We start from the raw sequence: 18,025 nt of genomic DNA, 5'->3' as shown, positions 1-18,025 counted from the left end.
CAACACATGACTACAGAGCCAAATTTTTCCCTGGGGTACGTATGTGTATGTCAAGTTCCCACTGAAGACAGTGAGAATTGAAAATACTTGAAAGGAGGGCAGACTACAGTCTGGTTTGATCTCAAATCAGAGAGGGAGGGAGAGAGGAAAAAGGAGGGGGAGGAGAGAGAGAGAGAGAGAGAGAGAGAGAGAGAGAGAGACAGAGAGAAGAAGAAGAAGAAGAAGAAGAAGAAGAAGAAGAAGAAGAAGAAGAAGGAGGAGGAGGAGGAGGAGTAGGAGGAGGAGGAGGAGGAGGAGGAGGAGGAAAAGAGAGACAGAGAAAGTTACAAAGAACCAGAGAGAGAGACAAGAGAAAGACATCCAGAAAGAGATAGAGAGAGAGAGAGAGAGCAGAGAAAGAAGGGGGAGGAGGGGAGATGGGGGAGTGAGGAGGAAGGAGGAAGAGAGAAGAGCCCAGAGTTGTTTATAAATATAAGGTAGAATCCTGTCTCTGATTCTTACCATCTGTTGTCTTGGCCATGTCACTTTTCCACACTAGGCCTCCCTGTCTTATCTATTAAAATAGTGGGGCTTGACGAGAGCCTTGAAGGTCCCTTCCAGCACCAGGTCTCCAGAATGACCACACTGAAATCCATCTCCCTGGAAGACTGGGTTTTCAGTAATTCTTACCCAGCAAAAGGAAAGCAGTATATTGCAGAATTTTGTCCTTCTTCCCCTTTCCCTTAATATCACTAGGCTGGAAAAGTCTGAACTTTAGCCCAAGAACCAGGGACCCCACCCTTTCTAAATGTGTGTTTTTCACCACTGCAGAACTCATGGAGTCTCTGCCCTAAGAGATCTATCTGTAGGAGTTTCCTGGTAGTTGAGTCTGAAGACCTGGGAAGAGTTTCCAAACTTTTCTAACTACAGCAAAAATACCATTTAAATGTCTGCAATGAAACAGGCAGATTCTCCTTTTCCTCAAATCTGGTCAATAAAGACAAAATCTGTGATGAGAAGAAGATACTTGAACCAAAATGAAATGCTCAAAGAGTGTTCAGTCTCCCATAACTTTCCATTTGATGTGTTTCTGGAAGACTCAGTAGTCACCCCAGGAGCTACTGGATTCCCAAAGTTACCTCCCTGAAGCCCTGCTAAAAATATTGGGATCAAATTTGTATTCATTCATCTGTATACATACTGTATCCCACCAGAATAATACAAGTCCCTTGAGGACAAGAATTGTTTCATTTCTTCTTTCTGTGACAGGCCCTGCTCTCTTCACCCCTGGCTCCATTCACTCCTCATTCTCAGATTTCTTTCCCTTGGGATAGCAGCAGAGACCCTGGCGGTCAAGCTGCCAGTTCCCCTTATGTTTTATCTTACTCTTTAATTTATGAGATCCTCAAGAGTAGGGACCATTTTGCTAGTTAGCTTATATTTTGTGTCTCAGGTAGGTACATGGTAAGCGCTATATAAATACTATCTCCAGTTCATTTATCCAGTGCCTAAAATCCTGCCAAACTTATAATAAATGTTGTTATTGGAGGGGTCATTGGAGATTGTTTAGTTCAATTAATACACTCTACAGAAGAGGAAACTGAGACAAATCTCTGCCTCCTCCTACTTGCTGGGGAAGTTTCAAATCAGAAGCAAAAGAGTGACCAAATCAGAATATTTGAAGGGGGATGGGAGGGGAGGAGAAATAGTGAACAAAGGTTATGAACAAATTAACAGACTATAGATAATTAGTCCCTGAAAAATTCAGAACTCACAAAATAAAAGAGAATCTAGATATCAAGGCTCCAGCCTTAGAATCTAGTCATATTTTAATGAGTACAGGAAAAAGTGACTTATTAACTAGCCACATCTCAAAATACTTAATTTAGTAGTGTCTAATGACCAAATAAATGGAAATGAACCTAAAGTAAAATTGTTTAATTAGTTGTGATCCCCAGGGCAGTGGTATTTGTGAGTGACAAGATAAAGAAGATACCTCATAAGCTTGAATATTAAATTATATTGTAAATTCATTTGCCCCAGGGAATTGTTTGAAGCCAGCAAGTTTCCCACCCTTCACCCCCAAAGCCTGACCCATATGGTTCTCTACAACAGGAAAAGACAAAAACACATTTTAGCAATTAACATACCACACATGGTCTGCCACCAATAATATTAAATCCCAGAGAGCCAGAGTCGCGATGAAGGACAAGAGTCATTGTTTTCATTTCTTCACCCTATGGGGAAGACGTAAATTAATTCAAAACTTTATTTATCAACAGGAAATTGCTAGCATGGGGTTTTCAATCTCAATGTTTCATTAATTCACAGATCATTGAACTGCCCATTTTCCAACTAAGAGTACTGTTTCGGTAAGCTGTGCCAAGGAAGCTTTTTGGTCACCAAGAGGTGTGTCACCACATCTTTGATTTAGATTACAAGCATTCCTAAGTTCTCCAAAGTACTAAGACTACCTAAGAAGTAGTCTTGAGGACTGTCTCAGTCAGGATGTCCAATAGAAGAATATGTAGGGTTGTCTAGACATGTCTGAGACATACTTTCCATGACTGTGACTCTTGGGTCGGCAAATTCATTTTCAGGCTGATTACTCTATCATGTGTTGTCTAGACTTCTATTATTATGTTTGCTTCTCCAAAGCTCAAACCAACAGCACCTACAGCAGATCATGAACAGCTCCACGAATAATCCCCACAAGGTTTAATAACTCCCCCTCAAACTATCAATAGTATTTACACTGTAGGATTTGATAAAAATTAAGCTTTTAAAGTCAGATTCATTTTTGGTGGAAAAGCAGAAAGAGCAAAACTCCAAATATCATTCAAAGGAATTAGCAAATTAAGATCAGTCTAATACATACATATATATATATATATATATATATATGTATGTATATTAGGATATTGAAAACACTCTTTCCAAGACAAGGAAAAGCTCCTTTAAATCAAAAGTTCTGGAGAGGTCTCAAGTGCACTATGATAGACAGTGAGTGGGAAAGAATGAGTGCCTATAGAATTAGGGTTATAATATAAAAATGAGGGGGCAGCTAAGGTAGCACAATGGGTAGACCACTGGGCCTGGTGTCAGGGGGATATGAATTCAAATCCAACCTCAGACACTTAATAAATGCCTAGCTGTATGACCTTAACTCCAAGTCACTTAACCCCATTGCCTTAAAAAAAATTTAAGAGAATATTAAAATGAATTTAACTTTCGCAGAAAATTGTCACCTGATCAATTTTTTTTGCTAGAGAAACTTTTGTTACATAACTAAAATGATCCTAATGCTCTAATGCTAATAATATTTATATAGCACTCTAAGATTTGCAATGTTTTTCCTGTCTCATGTGATCTTCACAACAATCTCTGACAGAAAGTCTATTATTATTATTATTCCCCTTTTACAAATGAGGAAACTGAGGCTGAGCAAGGTTATGTAACTTTGCCCAGGGTTACACAGCTAGTCAGAATCTAGGGCAGTATATAAATCTTCCTGACTCCAAGTCCAGTGCTCTATCAACTACACATACCACATGGTGAGTACAAAACTTTGGTCTTGCTCAATATTAATATAAGAAATAGGTACATAAGAACATGAAAATAGATGTTCTATTCTAAAATATAGGGCCATAAAGCTATGATTTCAGAGTTTACACCATCTTCCAGGAGGAAGACATACATATATATTTTTCCTTTCATGATAACAAAGCAGCTTGGCAATGAAGAGATAGTTGGTCTTTGATTTGGGACAAGGGTTCAAATCCTGCCCCTGTATGAGTCTGTGGCTGTGTGAGTCTGGGCAAATCCCTTAACCTTTCAGGGAACCCAGACTAAACCTTTTATAGGAAAGGGGTTATCTGTATTGCTTTCTATGTGGGGAGTTCTCAGTACCCATGAAATCTCAGGTTCTGACTCCTCATCCTGACCACCCCAAATAGCCCATTTTCAAGGAATGACCTTCCTTAGCAAGAAAACCCCACTTTTTTCAGAGCTTTGCTATTCCATAACTCCAAAGTCCTGCTCCACTGACTGTACTGCTTTCCAGCCCACAGCTCTGGCTCCATATTTGGGAAGGATGCCTTTGTCCAGGGGAGCCAAATGAAATGAAATCATTAATGACTAATGAGCTGCATTGTGGAGGAGTTTTCATTTCCCAAAGCCCTTAAGAGCCAATTTTTCTGCATCTAGTTTGAAAGCAGAAAGTTTCTTTACTGCTAATCATTACAGAAACAGACACATCATCGCTGAAATCCCACCAAAGCAAAGTCATTACTTTTCACTGACAAACTTTCAGATTCCAATTCTTTATAACTAAACAAATGTGCCATTGAAGCGAAAGTTTAATGAGAACAAAACCTTTATAACTTCAGTATCACTTCATGATAAAACTATATAGTACCTTATATCAAAGAAAACTCTATAGATTTTCCCATGCCACTTTATTTTGGGGGGGAGGGTGGAAATGAGTGTTTGGCTTTATGATTCCATGGCTATAGAAAATTCCCAACATGGAAACTTCCTCCACTGCTGCTTATGTTAACTGATCGGTAACTTCTAGTCTGAAATTGTTGCTTCAGAGCACTAAGAGATAATGACTTGACTAGGGTCACACAATCCTTTTTCACTGTACCATGATGCTACTCACCAACCCAATGAGATTAGAAATAGAGAACAAAGCAAATTATGGAGAAGTAACAATTCCTTTTATTGCAATTTGTTTTTAAAATCAGTCAAAACTAACTCATTAAACACTGGCATTCCTCTTTTGGTATTTTGGAAAAGGGGCTAGATTTTGAGCTATAAATCCCAGATTTATAGCCATGAGGAACTTGGTTCATCTCTTCTCTCTAAGTCTCAGTTTCCCCTACATGCAAACGAGAGGAACTTTATTGAACAGTTCAACTATCCTAAGATCTCAATTTGGCCCACAGACAGGTCAGTCAGTAACAACTACTGTCCTGCCAGATAAAACCACAAATGTGCCTAGTGGCTTTGGAGCGGGGACACAATGATATGAATAAATGTGGGATAGAAGCTACGCAAGAAAACAAAAAGTTCTTTAGAGAGCTAAAAGAGCTAGCTTCATCCAGACATCTGAGCCAGTTATCTTATGTTGCTGGCTTTCATAAGCAATTAATGATAGAATTGAAATAGTTACTTAATAATGTAGTGCAGATGTTCTGAGTGGGTACATTTTTCTCCTCACATGTCAGTTAAAAATTGTCGATCAAATATTTAGAGTGGCTATTTAAGTCATACCACATGTGACCTGATCCCCAGTAACCCTTGCAAAGTTGGGCTTCTTTCCTATTGTCTTGCACTGTCTTTCCCCATTAGAGATGGCAGAGAAGACCGTTTAAAGAAGCAGATACACAGGGCAGGATTCAGGAATTAAGAGAAATCCATATTTGGTCCCATCAAAGAGCTCTGTTTCCTTAAGTGCTTCATTAGAGGGAAGTTGACCCTTTGACTCCCACGGCACTACCCTGGAAGGGAGGGTTTTAGCTAAAGCTGCACCGTATTTACCTTAAATGTCAAAGAAGATCTAAACAGAGTCCTGCCTTGGAGAACACGTTCCAAAGTGAAACAGGCCAACATTGGAAAGCACAAGATCACTGAAGCAGCAAGAGCTCTGAAAACAAGTGTTACCATCACCTGAAATTTTCTTTTAAAAGTCACTTGCTGGGGTAGCTAGGTGGTGCAGTGGATAGGGCACCAGCCCTGAAATCAGGAGTACCTGAGTTCAAATCCAGCCTCAGACACTTAATAATGACCTGTGTGGCCTTGGGCAAGCCACTTAACCCCATTGCCTTGCAAAAAAAGATGCCCTAAAAGTCACTTGCTGGGGCAGCTATGTGACAATGGATAGCACTGCCCCTCCAGTCCAGAGGATCTGAGTTCAAATTTGACCTCAGAAAACTTGGATACTTTCTAGCTGGATGACTCTGGGCAAGTCATTTAACTGCAGTTGCCACACACACACACACACACACACACACACACACACACACACACAAACACAGAGATACAAAGCCACTTACCACTGGAGATAGAGAAAAGTGTTCTTAATTTTTAATTTAATTTAAGTTAACAAATTTATTAGGTACCTACTATTTGCTAGGCACTAGACAAGGATCAAGAGTAGAATGCAAACCTTAGCTAAGACCCTCCCTGCTTTCATGGACCTTAATGAAGTCCTTCAAGAATCAGCTGAAAACCATAGGAAGCCTTTTGTAGCCCCCTGCCCAACTTGTGCCTGCCCTTCCATAGATTAATAATAAAACACATGTATGTCCTCTTGTCCCTATGCATATATGAAAACCAAATGTATACTCACACATGTCTATATACATGTTTATATGCATACATAGAAGTGTATTCACATATGTATCTCCTATATACATTTTTTTCCATCTCATTAGAATATGGATCTCTGAGAGCAGGGACCATTTTCTCCCTTCTCTTTATATCCCCAGAGTTTACCACAGAATCTAGTGAAGGGGAAGTACTTAAAAAATATTTGCTTATAATATTGTTTTTATGTCTAAATCCTATATCCATTTGGAACTTACCTTGATATAGGCTGTGAAGGTGTTGGTCTAATCTAAGTTTCTTCCATACTAACTTCCAATTTTCCCAGCACTTTTTATCGAAGAGAGAGTTTTTATCCCAATAGCTGGACTCTTTGGGTTTATCAAATAGCAGATTATTATAATCATTTCCTGCTATTGCACCTAGTCTATTCCACTGCCACTTTATTTCTTAGCCAATACCAGACAGTTTTGCTGACTGATGCTTTATAATATAATTTTAGATCTGGTAGGGCTAAGTCACCTTCTTTTTCACTTTTTTTTTCATTGAATCCCTAGAAATTCTTGACTTTTTATTTCTCCATATCAATTTACTTACAACTTTTTCTAACTCATTAAAGTAATTTTGGGAATTTTGATTGGTAGGGCACTAAACAGGTAGTTTAGTTTTGGTAGAACTGTCTTTTTTTATTACATTAGCTTGACCTATCCATGAGCAATTGATGCTTGCCCAGCTATTTAAATCTGATTTAAGAACATAAGAAATATTTGATGACTTGACTTACTTAGGGATAACTAGAACACATGACTTGTGATAACTGCATCAGAGGGATATAAAGGTTGTCCCCAGCTTTGGGGCATGGGGTGGAATGATCGAGGTGGAGGGGGGAGGATGGAAAGTTTCATGGAGGAAGAAAATCTTAATTAGTCTTTAAGAGGCGGGTAAGAATCTTTTAGGTGAGGGCAGACATTTCAAACCCAGAGAACAAAATGGAGCAGGATTTGGGTCCCAGGAGTATATAAGCCACCATGTTTGGCACAATAGATAAGCTCATATATCAAGTATATGACAGGGAATTTATGAAATAACACTGGAAAGTTAGAGAGCACACTTGATTGAAGGCAAGAACTGCTTTTGTCTTTTTTTGCAAACACATATATCAGAGTAGGCACATTTTAGTCATAAGATTGGCTAAAATGACAAAAGAGGAAAATGAACAATGTTAAAGAGGATGTGTAAAACTGAACACCAAAGTTGGTGGAGTTGTGTGGTCATCCATCCAACCATTCTGAAGAGCAATTTGGAACTATGTCAAAAGGACATTAAATCTATGACTACCCTTTGATTTAGAAGTACCACTATTAGGTCTATATCCCAAAGAAATCATGAAAAGGGGGGAAGACCCATACATACAAAAATGTTTATAGCAGTTCATTTAGTTAGTAGTAGCAAAGAATTGAAAATTAAGTGGGTTTCCATCAATTGGAGAATAGCTCAACAAATTATGATATATAAGTGTGATGGAGCACTATTGTTCTATAAGAAACAGAGAGAAAGCAGACTTCAGGAAAGGTAAATGTCTGGTTATTGAAGGACATTAAGTACAAGGCAGAGGATTGTGAGTTGTACTTTGGAGGCAATAGGGAGTCACTGATGATTTATGAACAGAAAGAAATGACAAACTCTATTCCCAAAAAGTCTCATAGTAATAAGAATAATGTACTGAGAGTGGGGAGAAAGTGAAAGCAAGAAGACTTCCTAAGAGTGAATATATGCTAAGATGGAGAAAGTGAAAATAGAAAGAAGGAAAGATCTAGAAATGTATTACAGAATTAGAACATATATAAGACTTGTTCAACTAAATGGATTTGAGAGGTGATGGTTGATAAATTGTTTTTCAGTCATGTCTTTCATGAGCCCCATTTGGGATTTCCTTGGCAAAGACACTGGAGTGGTTTGCTATTTCCTTCTCCAGCTCATTTTATAGATGAGGAACTGAGGCAAACAGGGTTAAGTGACTTGCTCAGAGTCATACAACTAGTAAATGTCTGAGACCAGATTTGAACTCAGGAAGATGAATCTTCCTCTGATTTCAACCCCTGAACTTTTTCCACTGCATCACCTAGCCACCCTGACATGAGAGGTAAGAGGGGAAAAGTCAAGATGGAGAAGCTACTGAATTTCTAGATGAAAGAAATCTGGGAAGTGATCTAACACCATCTTTTCATTTGACAGATGAGAAAAACCAAGGCCTAAGAAGGTTAAAGGTAATGTTAAGGTTAATAAGCAGCAAAAGTGGGTCACAAATTCTCTGATTTCAAATCCAGAATTTTTTGTTTTGACCAGGAGAGAATGGGTAGAAAGTGGTATCACCAACAGAAATAGTATCATAAAGAAAATCCAGTTAAGGAGAAAACTTTTAAATTCAGTTTTAGATAGGAAGATGGAGATGCAAGTCTGGAGTTCAGATGAGACATTATCACTACAGATGCAGATCTCAAGTCTTCTGAGCAAAGATGAAGATTGAAGACACAGGAGAATGAGATCAACAGGAGTGAATATAGAAAGAGAAGATGATAGGGCTCAGGACAGAACCTTGAAGAATCCTCCCTCTATTTGTATGGGAAAAGTGATGAATTGAAGGAAATACCAAAAGGATCCAAAAGGTTAAAGAGAATGAAAAATGTCAACCAGGAAGTGTGGTTGGTGGTGTCACTGGAAGGGGCATTAGATCATTTCTGACATGAAAAAGAACTTAACAGGGTAGTGAAAAGCCACAATGCAAAGAGTTAAGGAGAAAGTGATTGGTCAGGAAGTAGAGGCACTGGGAATGCATGACTTTTTCCAATGTAAGAACACTGGGACAGTAGCAAGATGGAAGAAAATGGTTGAGGAATGACAGGATAGCGTAATGAAGAGAAAGATAGACCTGTCTTCAGGAGGTTTGGGTTTAAATTCTGTCAGATACTTACAAATTATGTGGCTATGGACAAGTTGCATATATTCTTAAAGCTTCAGTTTCTTCATCTCTACAAAATGAAAATACTGATAATTGTTCTGCTGACCCCAAGGGGTCATTGTTAGGAAAGCATTTGCAAATGTGAGATACTATTAATTTTAGGATTGTTGAACCTTCAACTGCAAAATGACTGGGTAGGATTAGATCATCTTTAAGGTCCCTTCCAAAATTAAATCTTATTGGTCCCTGAGGATGGGCATGCAACTGTCATCTGATGTTGCAAGAATGCCCCCCCCCGGGAAATAAGTACAAGAGGTGGACTGATGTAGAATGTCACGATATTGAATGAAGAATTATGTAGTTGGCAGTACTTATAACAGAGAAGTACAACAAATTAGCTTGCCTCAAAGTTCTATATTAAATTATTTGCCACCATCATTCACCACATGAATGTAAGACATTACTGGGGGCAACATATAATAAAATAAAGGACTTCAAAGAAAAACATAAGGAAATGAAAGATCAAAAAAAAATCTGGACCACTCAAGTAGAAAAATGGATAACAGGTAGACAGGCTGACAGTTCTCCCAACAACAGGAAGGCCCCCAGTACTTTGGGTGCACCCTTTGTGGTGAACCTAGGAGAGGTCATAGACAGGAGGAATAGTTGAGCTACAACTGTGTTGCTTCAAGGGATAACTACATTCATGAGAATACAGCACTATCTGAATATCTAAGTGTTATTAAAGAAGATTTTACTTAACTTTTTCAGGTTTCAATAAAGCCCATTTGTGAGGTTGGTTTATTTTCCTGGCCTCAAGGTCCAAATATTCATGAAGACAGGTCATTGGTATAAAAATTAGATTCCTATCACTCAAGGAAATTCATCAATGTAGGAAATACATTAATGGTCAAAACTCTCATTACTGCTTTACCTCTCATGGGCTCAGAGATTTTACATAACAAAAGTATTTTTCTTTTAAGAATACTAATACAAACCACAAAAATTATTTTAACAGCAATATCTTACATTACTGGTTAACTCTGATACACATACATACACAATTACTTCATTCTGTAACTGGCTCTAATGATGTAAAAATTAATAGATACAGATTCCTAAGGTGGTACTTTAACAGAATGTCCTCTGTTCTCAATGATGTTGGTACCATCCCCCTCTAATGATGCTGATACAGGCATCCTCATCCTCTAAGACTCTTCTCCAGATCCTCCCATCAATTCCCCACAAGAGATGCGTATATTGAGGGCTACTAGAAAAGAATTCTTAACTTTTTGTGTTATGCCCTCTTCCTTTTCCTCCCCCATCCCTGGTCAGGTGAAGCCATTGTTCCCTTTCTCAGAATTTTTAAATAATTGGAAGAAATGCTAAATTTCAGTTAGAGTCTAGTGAAAATAAACATGTTATTTTTCCTCATCTAAGTTAACAGACCTCCCCAAATGGATCCACAGCCTTCTTTAAGTACTCTAGAAGTCCTGAAATTAGAATATCCTATCCCAAATCTCATCTAAATAAACTGAAGTAGAAGATGTTAATAGTTATCTGACTCACTCACAATATCAGGTCCTATTTTTCAACCTGGCTTACAAATTATGGTTAGAGTTCTAGATGTGCCTCCAATTTTCATCCATCACGAAGAAAATGTTTATACATCATTTTGATTATAGGTTTCTTCCTATGTGATATATCCATTTGGGCAAGCCACACATATTCCTTGCCCTTTAAACAAGTTAAAAAGGCTTCATTTGCACCTCTAAAATTCTACCTAAAACAAGATAGGGAATGTACAATCTCTGCCCTCACTTAGCAAACTTGCTTTATATTGGATGAAATTGTGTCAGCTGACTGAGTATCAGGCAAATCTAAAAGACAGAAGTAACAAAGTGATGAAGATGGATTGGACATCAAATTTTGGGGGTGATCTGCCATTAAAGAAGCTATAAGTCCATGGGGAGATGGTAATCTCTCTGAACCTCGACTTGTACCAGTTGTAAATGAGGAAGTTAATTTCAAAAGTTCCTTCTACCTCCAAGCAGGACAAGGAAACAAGAACCAAGGCAATTTTGCCTTTTAATTCTCTCTAGTACTTTCAAAGACAAAAGAAGAAACACTGGGTTGGTAGCGCAATGTAAGCTTGGTAGAGCCTTGTGGTATGAGATTGGGAGTGAGAGATTTTAGAGGCAATGACAGAGATAACAACCTATTGGGCCCAGTTTACCAAGACATTGGCTCTGGTATGTACCCAGCACTAGTTGAGCAGGCAAGATTCTTAGCAAGCCCAGGAATGAGAATTAAGTAGAGATTTTATTCGGACTTGCAAAGTGTGAGATGCATGAAGTATAAGATATGTAGTTGAGAGATGCTAGCTAAAGGTAGCCAAGGTAGAACAAAGGATAGCTTTGGCCTTAAGTTATTAAGTTTGAGGCTGTGCAAGGAATGAGGATGAAAGGTGAAATACAGTGGAAAGAACATTGTTTCTGGAGTTGGAAGACCTTCCGACTCCCCAGAGAGGTGGTGGAGTGGAGAGAGGGCTAGGTCTTTAGCCAGGGAAACCTGAGTTCCAATTCAGCTTCAGAAACTTATTAGCTGTGTACCTAGCAAGTCATTCAATCTCTACCTCAGTTTCCTCAACTGTAAAGCTGTAATAATAGAACCTACTTTCAAGAATTGTTGTGAGGCTCAAATGATTGAATAGTTATATATAGTCAATAGCACAGTTCCTACCACATACAGGCATGTTTTCTTCCCATTACCCCTCTCTAGCTGACAGTTTTCCCTGGTGAAAGGAATATGAAGCTGATGACGGGACAAAGAACAGGGTTTTCTACACCCTATGAAAAGAAGATGTGCTTAATGGTGGTTTTCTCCCATTTTGCAATGGAGATGTTCATAGGTTTTCTTTCTTCTTTTTTTTTGAGGGGGCCCACAGTGAAGGGAAATAAGTTGTTAAAATGTCTAAACATCAAAACTGAAAGAGAAGCATACTTTTTCTGACTGCTCATCCATAAGAAGAAGCACAAGCAAAGACTGAGGATTGAATAGCTACATTGGTTTGTTACAGACTCAGCCACGCTGAATTCAGAAAATGAAAAAGCTCACTTGATGCTTTAAAAATGAAGGATAGAGCCTATTGTGCTCCAAGGAAATTCCCATTTGTTTCCACATCACTAGAATAAGGGAATTCATGCTGGAAACCCACAGATTTGGTTCAGAACACAATGAACTCAGAGTACAAAAGATGGAAACACATGTCACTCCTAAAGCAAATATAGTAAAAAGCATTTTTATCATATATTAAAATGATCCAAAATGTTATTAGCTACCAAAATAGAAGTTTAAGAAATTGAACAAATAAAATTTCCTAAAAGAAACATGTCTCTAGTTTCAAAAAAGTAATTCTTTCCAATGACTTTTAAAAAGAAATTACCATGCTCTGTGTTTATTGTCCCCATTCGCCACTATTATTAGTCTGGCTCCATGATCCTATGCCATTCAAGACTGAAAAGCTTGGAAACTGGCCATATTCAGATGAGCACAAGGACTCTGGGAATCAGCTGATGACAGTGTCAATGCCAACTTTTCCAAGACATTTTCCCTCCACAATGACTCCTGATTCTCCCTGTTTCCAAACGCCCCAACTGGAAAGCTGCCCAGCATGTTGTGAAAGATGGAACTGACCGCCTGGGTCATGCATCTGGGTGACACCACTGACACCTTTTAGTTTTCCAGAGATTATGCAAAGTTCATGTCCCATGCTGCTGCTGGGGCTATTGCTTTTTGCAGACAGCTGGGAAACAGCCTCAGGGGCTGCTGATGAACTGACAAGAAACATACAGGAAGTTTGGATCTCGATGGGAGACATGAAGGGGATTTTTGGACGGTGTAGGGGGAAGAAAATGGAAGAGGCAGTCATCATTACTAGGAACTGTAAAAAAAATGACAATGAGAGCAAGTATTTATACAGCTTTGAGGTTGGTGATTATTGCATTTGATCCTCACAACAACCCTGGGAGGTAGATGCTGCTAACTCCATTTTACAGATAAGAAAACTGACACAAATAGGGTTGAGTGACTTGCCCATGGTCACACAAGCTCGTCAGTATCTGTGATTAGATTTGAACCGAGGTTTTCCCTGACTCCAGTGTTCTATTCACTTGTGCCACAGCTGCATCTCAAACACTACAGCAGTAGAATGTACATGTCTTCTTCAAAACATTCACAGGTTTTTATGTCCTTCTGAAACTCCATATTATTCTCCTTCCCACAGTTTAAGCTCTAGTTGAAGTGGTCTTCAAATCCTTCCTATATCTGGGCATCTTCTCCCTTATCTTCATGTCTTTGCAGCAGCTGGATCCCACATTTGGTATATCATTCTTCCTCAAATTACTGAGTCCCCTCAGGGTTCAAGCTTCAGGGCCACTTCTTTTTTTTTCTTTCTTTCTTTTTTTTTGGCAAGGCAATGGGATTAAGTGACTTGCCCAAGATCATACAGTTAGGTAATTATTTAGTGTCTGAGGCCAAATTTGAACTCAGGTCCTCCTGACTCTAGGGTTAGTGCTCTGTCCACTGCACCACCCAGCTGCCTCCGTCACTTCCTTCTTAAGGTCTTCCATGACACTTTAGTTATTAATGCTATCCTATCCCCAAATTTGTGTTATTCAGGCATTTTTTCAGTCTTTGTAATCTCATCTGAGGTTTTCCTGGCAAACTTACTGGAGTGGTTTGCCACTTCCTTCTCCAGCTCACTTTACAGATGGGGAAACTGAGGCAAATAGGGATTAAGTGACTTATCCAGGGTCACACAGCTAATGTGTCCTAGGCAAGATTCCATAGCACAGTTGCTGATCTGAAACAGTGGAAGGACATACGAGAAATTCCAGAGACCTCCTATGCATTAAAAATGGTTCTTTAAGAAATAGGTTAAAAGAAACTATTCATAGATGATATGAACATCAGTCACTGGGGGACACAAATAGATCTGCAATATGGATATCTTTTCAATGACACAGATGGTAGCTCATGTATGCCTCCCTATCCTATCTGACTCTAGTTCATGTCCTCACATCAATTCACCACAGCCCATCCAACATTCCCCAAGTTCTCTTGACATACTACGGATACCATTGGAAGGTACAGACTCCATGAAACAAAAGCAAAACAAAATAAAATTGGGTTAAGGAATAAAAATAAATGGAGACTGAATACAATAGAAGTTAGTTCCAGATGGCTAGAGTTTAGGATGTGGCCTTCTACCAAAATAGTACTTAAGAAGATGCAAAGTGATAAAGGGAAGCAGACATTTAGACAAAAAGTAAAATAGAGTATAGTGTGGTTCAGTGACTATAGGGCCTACAGAATTTTTAAATCATCCATCTGATCTGGGCCAGAATTGATAGGATCATAGATAAAGAAGTGGAAGAACTCTGCCAAATCATTTAGTCCAGTGGTAGTCAGACTCAAAAAGAAAGAGGACCTATTAAGTTGTACAAAAGGATCCTTTAGTCTGCAGATTGACCTAGAAAGCCACACATATTTTTTATTAATACATCAATGCATTATAAACAAATAGGATATTTTAATGTGGTTAAACCTGCACCTGAAAGTGTTGTAGCCTGCATGGAGTCCATGGCCTCATGCGTGATGCCTCTGATCTAGCCCAACCCCTTCATTGTACAGAGAAGAAATTGAAGACCAGGAAGGTTGAGTGATTTGTTCAAGGTCACATAGTTATTATATGCCTAAGGCTGGATTCAAATCTGCCTTTTTCAATGTCCCAGGGCCAAACAATATCTTCTTTTTTTTTTTTTAAAGAAATTCAAGTCAAAATGGATAATAAAGAGAGTTTTCTTTCCCAATATTTCCAATAATAGCCTTGGCTTTTTAAACATTAGGCTGTTTTCAGATGGCCTCAGCATAAAACCTCAAGATGTGTGCTTTTCTTTTTCTGCACATCTGTTTCTCGGTTTGTATGGCTGATTTTAACAATGTTCCATCTGCTTTCTTGTTTGAACATCCACTGATATCTAAAAATGAGCTCTTGATAGTTACTGGGAAACCAAACAGCAAGAATGGTTTGCTTCCTGTTTGAAAGTAGTCATATATATCTCTCTTGGATTGGAGAGAGGTGGTTTGGAGTGGGGCAAAGGAGAGGAGGTTGAAATAAAAATAGCCATTTTCATTACTTGAGGACACTTCTATCTGAAATCCAACAAAACTGGGGAAGACCAATTTCTACTGTCAGTGAAGTTGGGAGTACTTATTACATCAATTTATAGTACAGAGACTAAGCTATCCGGTTAATTATCTTTGATAATTGAAAATGGCATAAACATGAGTCATTGAAATGTTCCGATGAGCAAAAATTGAACATGTCTTTAGTTCATCATGCTCCCTTGGGCCTTTCACCAGAACCTCTAAAAAGTGGAAACACTGAATCTATCTTCTTTCTGCCCCTTCCTGATGCTATTTCTAGCAACTAGTCAGATTGGGAAGCAAGGGTTTTGCAGGATTCGAAAATGAGATAATGTACTTTTTTTTTTTTTGGCAAAGCAATGGAGCTAAGTGGCTTGCCTAAGACCACACAGCTAGGTAATTATCAAGTGTCCGAGACCATATTTGAACTCAGGTCCTCCTGACTCCAGGGCTGGTGCTCTATCCACTGTGCCACCTAGCTGCCCCAATAATGTACTTTTTTTAAACAAGAGGTGTCAAAACAAATTACTTTTTGTGGCACCCGCCTTCACTTCTACAATGTTTTGGCATTTTCTTTTTTAGGAGGTTAGTAGGTATGAAAATTCTTTATGAATTAAATATATATCCTGGAATCTGACTCAGTGTCTATGGAGAGGTACTAAGGTAGCCTTTTTTATGGGCTAGTCTCATGTCTGTGAGCTAGTCATGCATGTGACAAAACTCCTAAGAATGGCATTTCTGCAAGGCTTCAGGATAAACATCCAACTTCCCTAAAGTCTCTAAACACTCATCTCATCCTCACTACTATAGAGAATCACATCCTTAGATTCTAATTATGAAACAATAATCCAGGACTAATGTTGCATTAGGCCATCATACAAGTGAATCTAGAAAATACACTCTTTGTTCTGCAGGCCCACTATAAAAATTACAATGAAGTTGAATAAAAAAAATATCCAATCTCATCTTATTTTTCTATGTAAACAATGTTCCACCACTTCCTTTTCTGTAGTAAAATTATTAGAAAATTATAAAACACAAAGAGTCTACCTAATAAATAGCTAAGATCCTTTGTACATAGCAGATATTTACTAAAGATTGAAAAAAAACCTTGGTTGATCAAAAAATGATGATGGTTTCATAGAGCCATTAAAATACAGAATGGGGTATCTGTATGACCCAATGGATTAAAGTTGATTGTGAGCATTGGTTCACATTCCCCCATCCCATGCCCCCAACCTAAATGAGTCCATGAGGAGAGATATATATTGGGAAACAGAAAACACTACCACTGAAATGACTGAGACAAAAACAGAAAAGATTACTGAGAACATCAATGTCACATGGACTTGGATTTTTTTAAATCACTTTTTGATTGATCACCCATAAACCACATTTCCCACATTATTCTTTGTCTTATTTTTCTTATTCACCAGACCAAAGAGAACAGACCTTAGAATATCACACATATTCTCTCATTCTGTTGTAGAATGACTCAATTCATAATTGTCTAATTACATTTAACCTGTTAAACAAATAATCCATATTTCTAGAGTAAAAAGACCCAGATTCAAATCCCACCTCTGAACCTTTGCTATCTGTGTGAGCTTTGGCAAGTCACATGACCTCTTTATAGCTCAGTTTCCTCATCTGAAAAATGAAGAAGTTGAATTGGATGATCTGTTTTGTCCCTTCCATCTCTAGATCAAGAATCTACAGCCCTGCCCTTTCAATGCAGGCACGCTGTGTGTGGGCCTCTTAAGTAAAAGTGTCTCAAAACAAAATGATTTGGATATTTATTGCATGGATGGAACCCAAAGTGAATGCAACTTATAACTGATTCTCATCCTCTAGCAAACACTCTAAAGAATCATTCTATGAGAAATTCTGAAATGAAAGTCATAAAGAGAAGTCAATTCCAACTTCTGGCAAAAGTGTTCATTTGTCTCTAATTCCTGTCATCTCTAGCATATAGGTCCCCAGTGCCTAATACAGTGTCTTGCACATGACAAAAGTATGAGAGACATCAGGAAACGAGGAAAAAGTTGTTGGTTCTTCATTTTCCCTATGAGTGGCTGAACTCAAATGGATTGGCCAGAATGCCATTTAATTCACTTCTCCAACAATATAATGAAAACATTTGGTGCAACGTTCAGCCATAGAAGTCCTATTGAGTGGTGTGCATTTTTAGACAGTTGGATCAAGGTGTTTCCCACATCTGGAAAAGCTTTTAATACAACCGGAACTGTCAATTAGGGTCACTTATTTACAGGAGTTACAAAGAACAAATATATTTATTTGATCTGAGGGCTATATAAAACTTACTCTACCTGAATGACAATCTTAGAAAGAGATCAAGTAGGTAAAATATTTTAGTGTGCAACTATAGAAAATGGGGGGAGAAAAAAAGGGATCATTTTTTCAATGAAAGCCCATATTGACTAGTGATCTGTCAAGCATTCATATTCTCACAAAGGACAAAACAGTTCTTCAGATTTCCAAGGAGATAAAACATATGCCTTGAGAACCACCCAACAATAGGGCATT

General features: G+C 38.4%; 1 protein-coding gene across 2 annotated transcripts in view; it reads right to left on the bottom strand.

The window, feature by feature from the left end:
* The window catches only part of PDZRN3 (PDZ domain containing ring finger 3), a 275,866-nt gene that overhangs the window by 253,918 nt on the left and 3,923 nt on the right, over nt 1-18,025 (bottom strand). For both annotated transcript variants that reach the window (XM_074198710.1, XM_074198711.1), the window contains exon 2: nt 2,130-2,216. In XM_074198710.1, the coding sequence (XP_074054811.1) occupies nt 2,130-2,216 (87 nt within the window). The remainder of the gene's footprint in view (nt 1-2,129; nt 2,217-18,025) is intronic.

This window comes from Macrotis lagotis, chromosome 8 (assembly GCF_037893015.1).
Source record: "Macrotis lagotis isolate mMagLag1 chromosome 8, bilby.v1.9.chrom.fasta, whole genome shotgun sequence".
Classification (NCBI taxonomy): Eukaryota; Metazoa; Chordata; class Mammalia; order Peramelemorphia; family Peramelidae; genus Macrotis; species Macrotis lagotis.
This window is presented reverse-complemented; position numbering and strand designations above follow the sequence as displayed.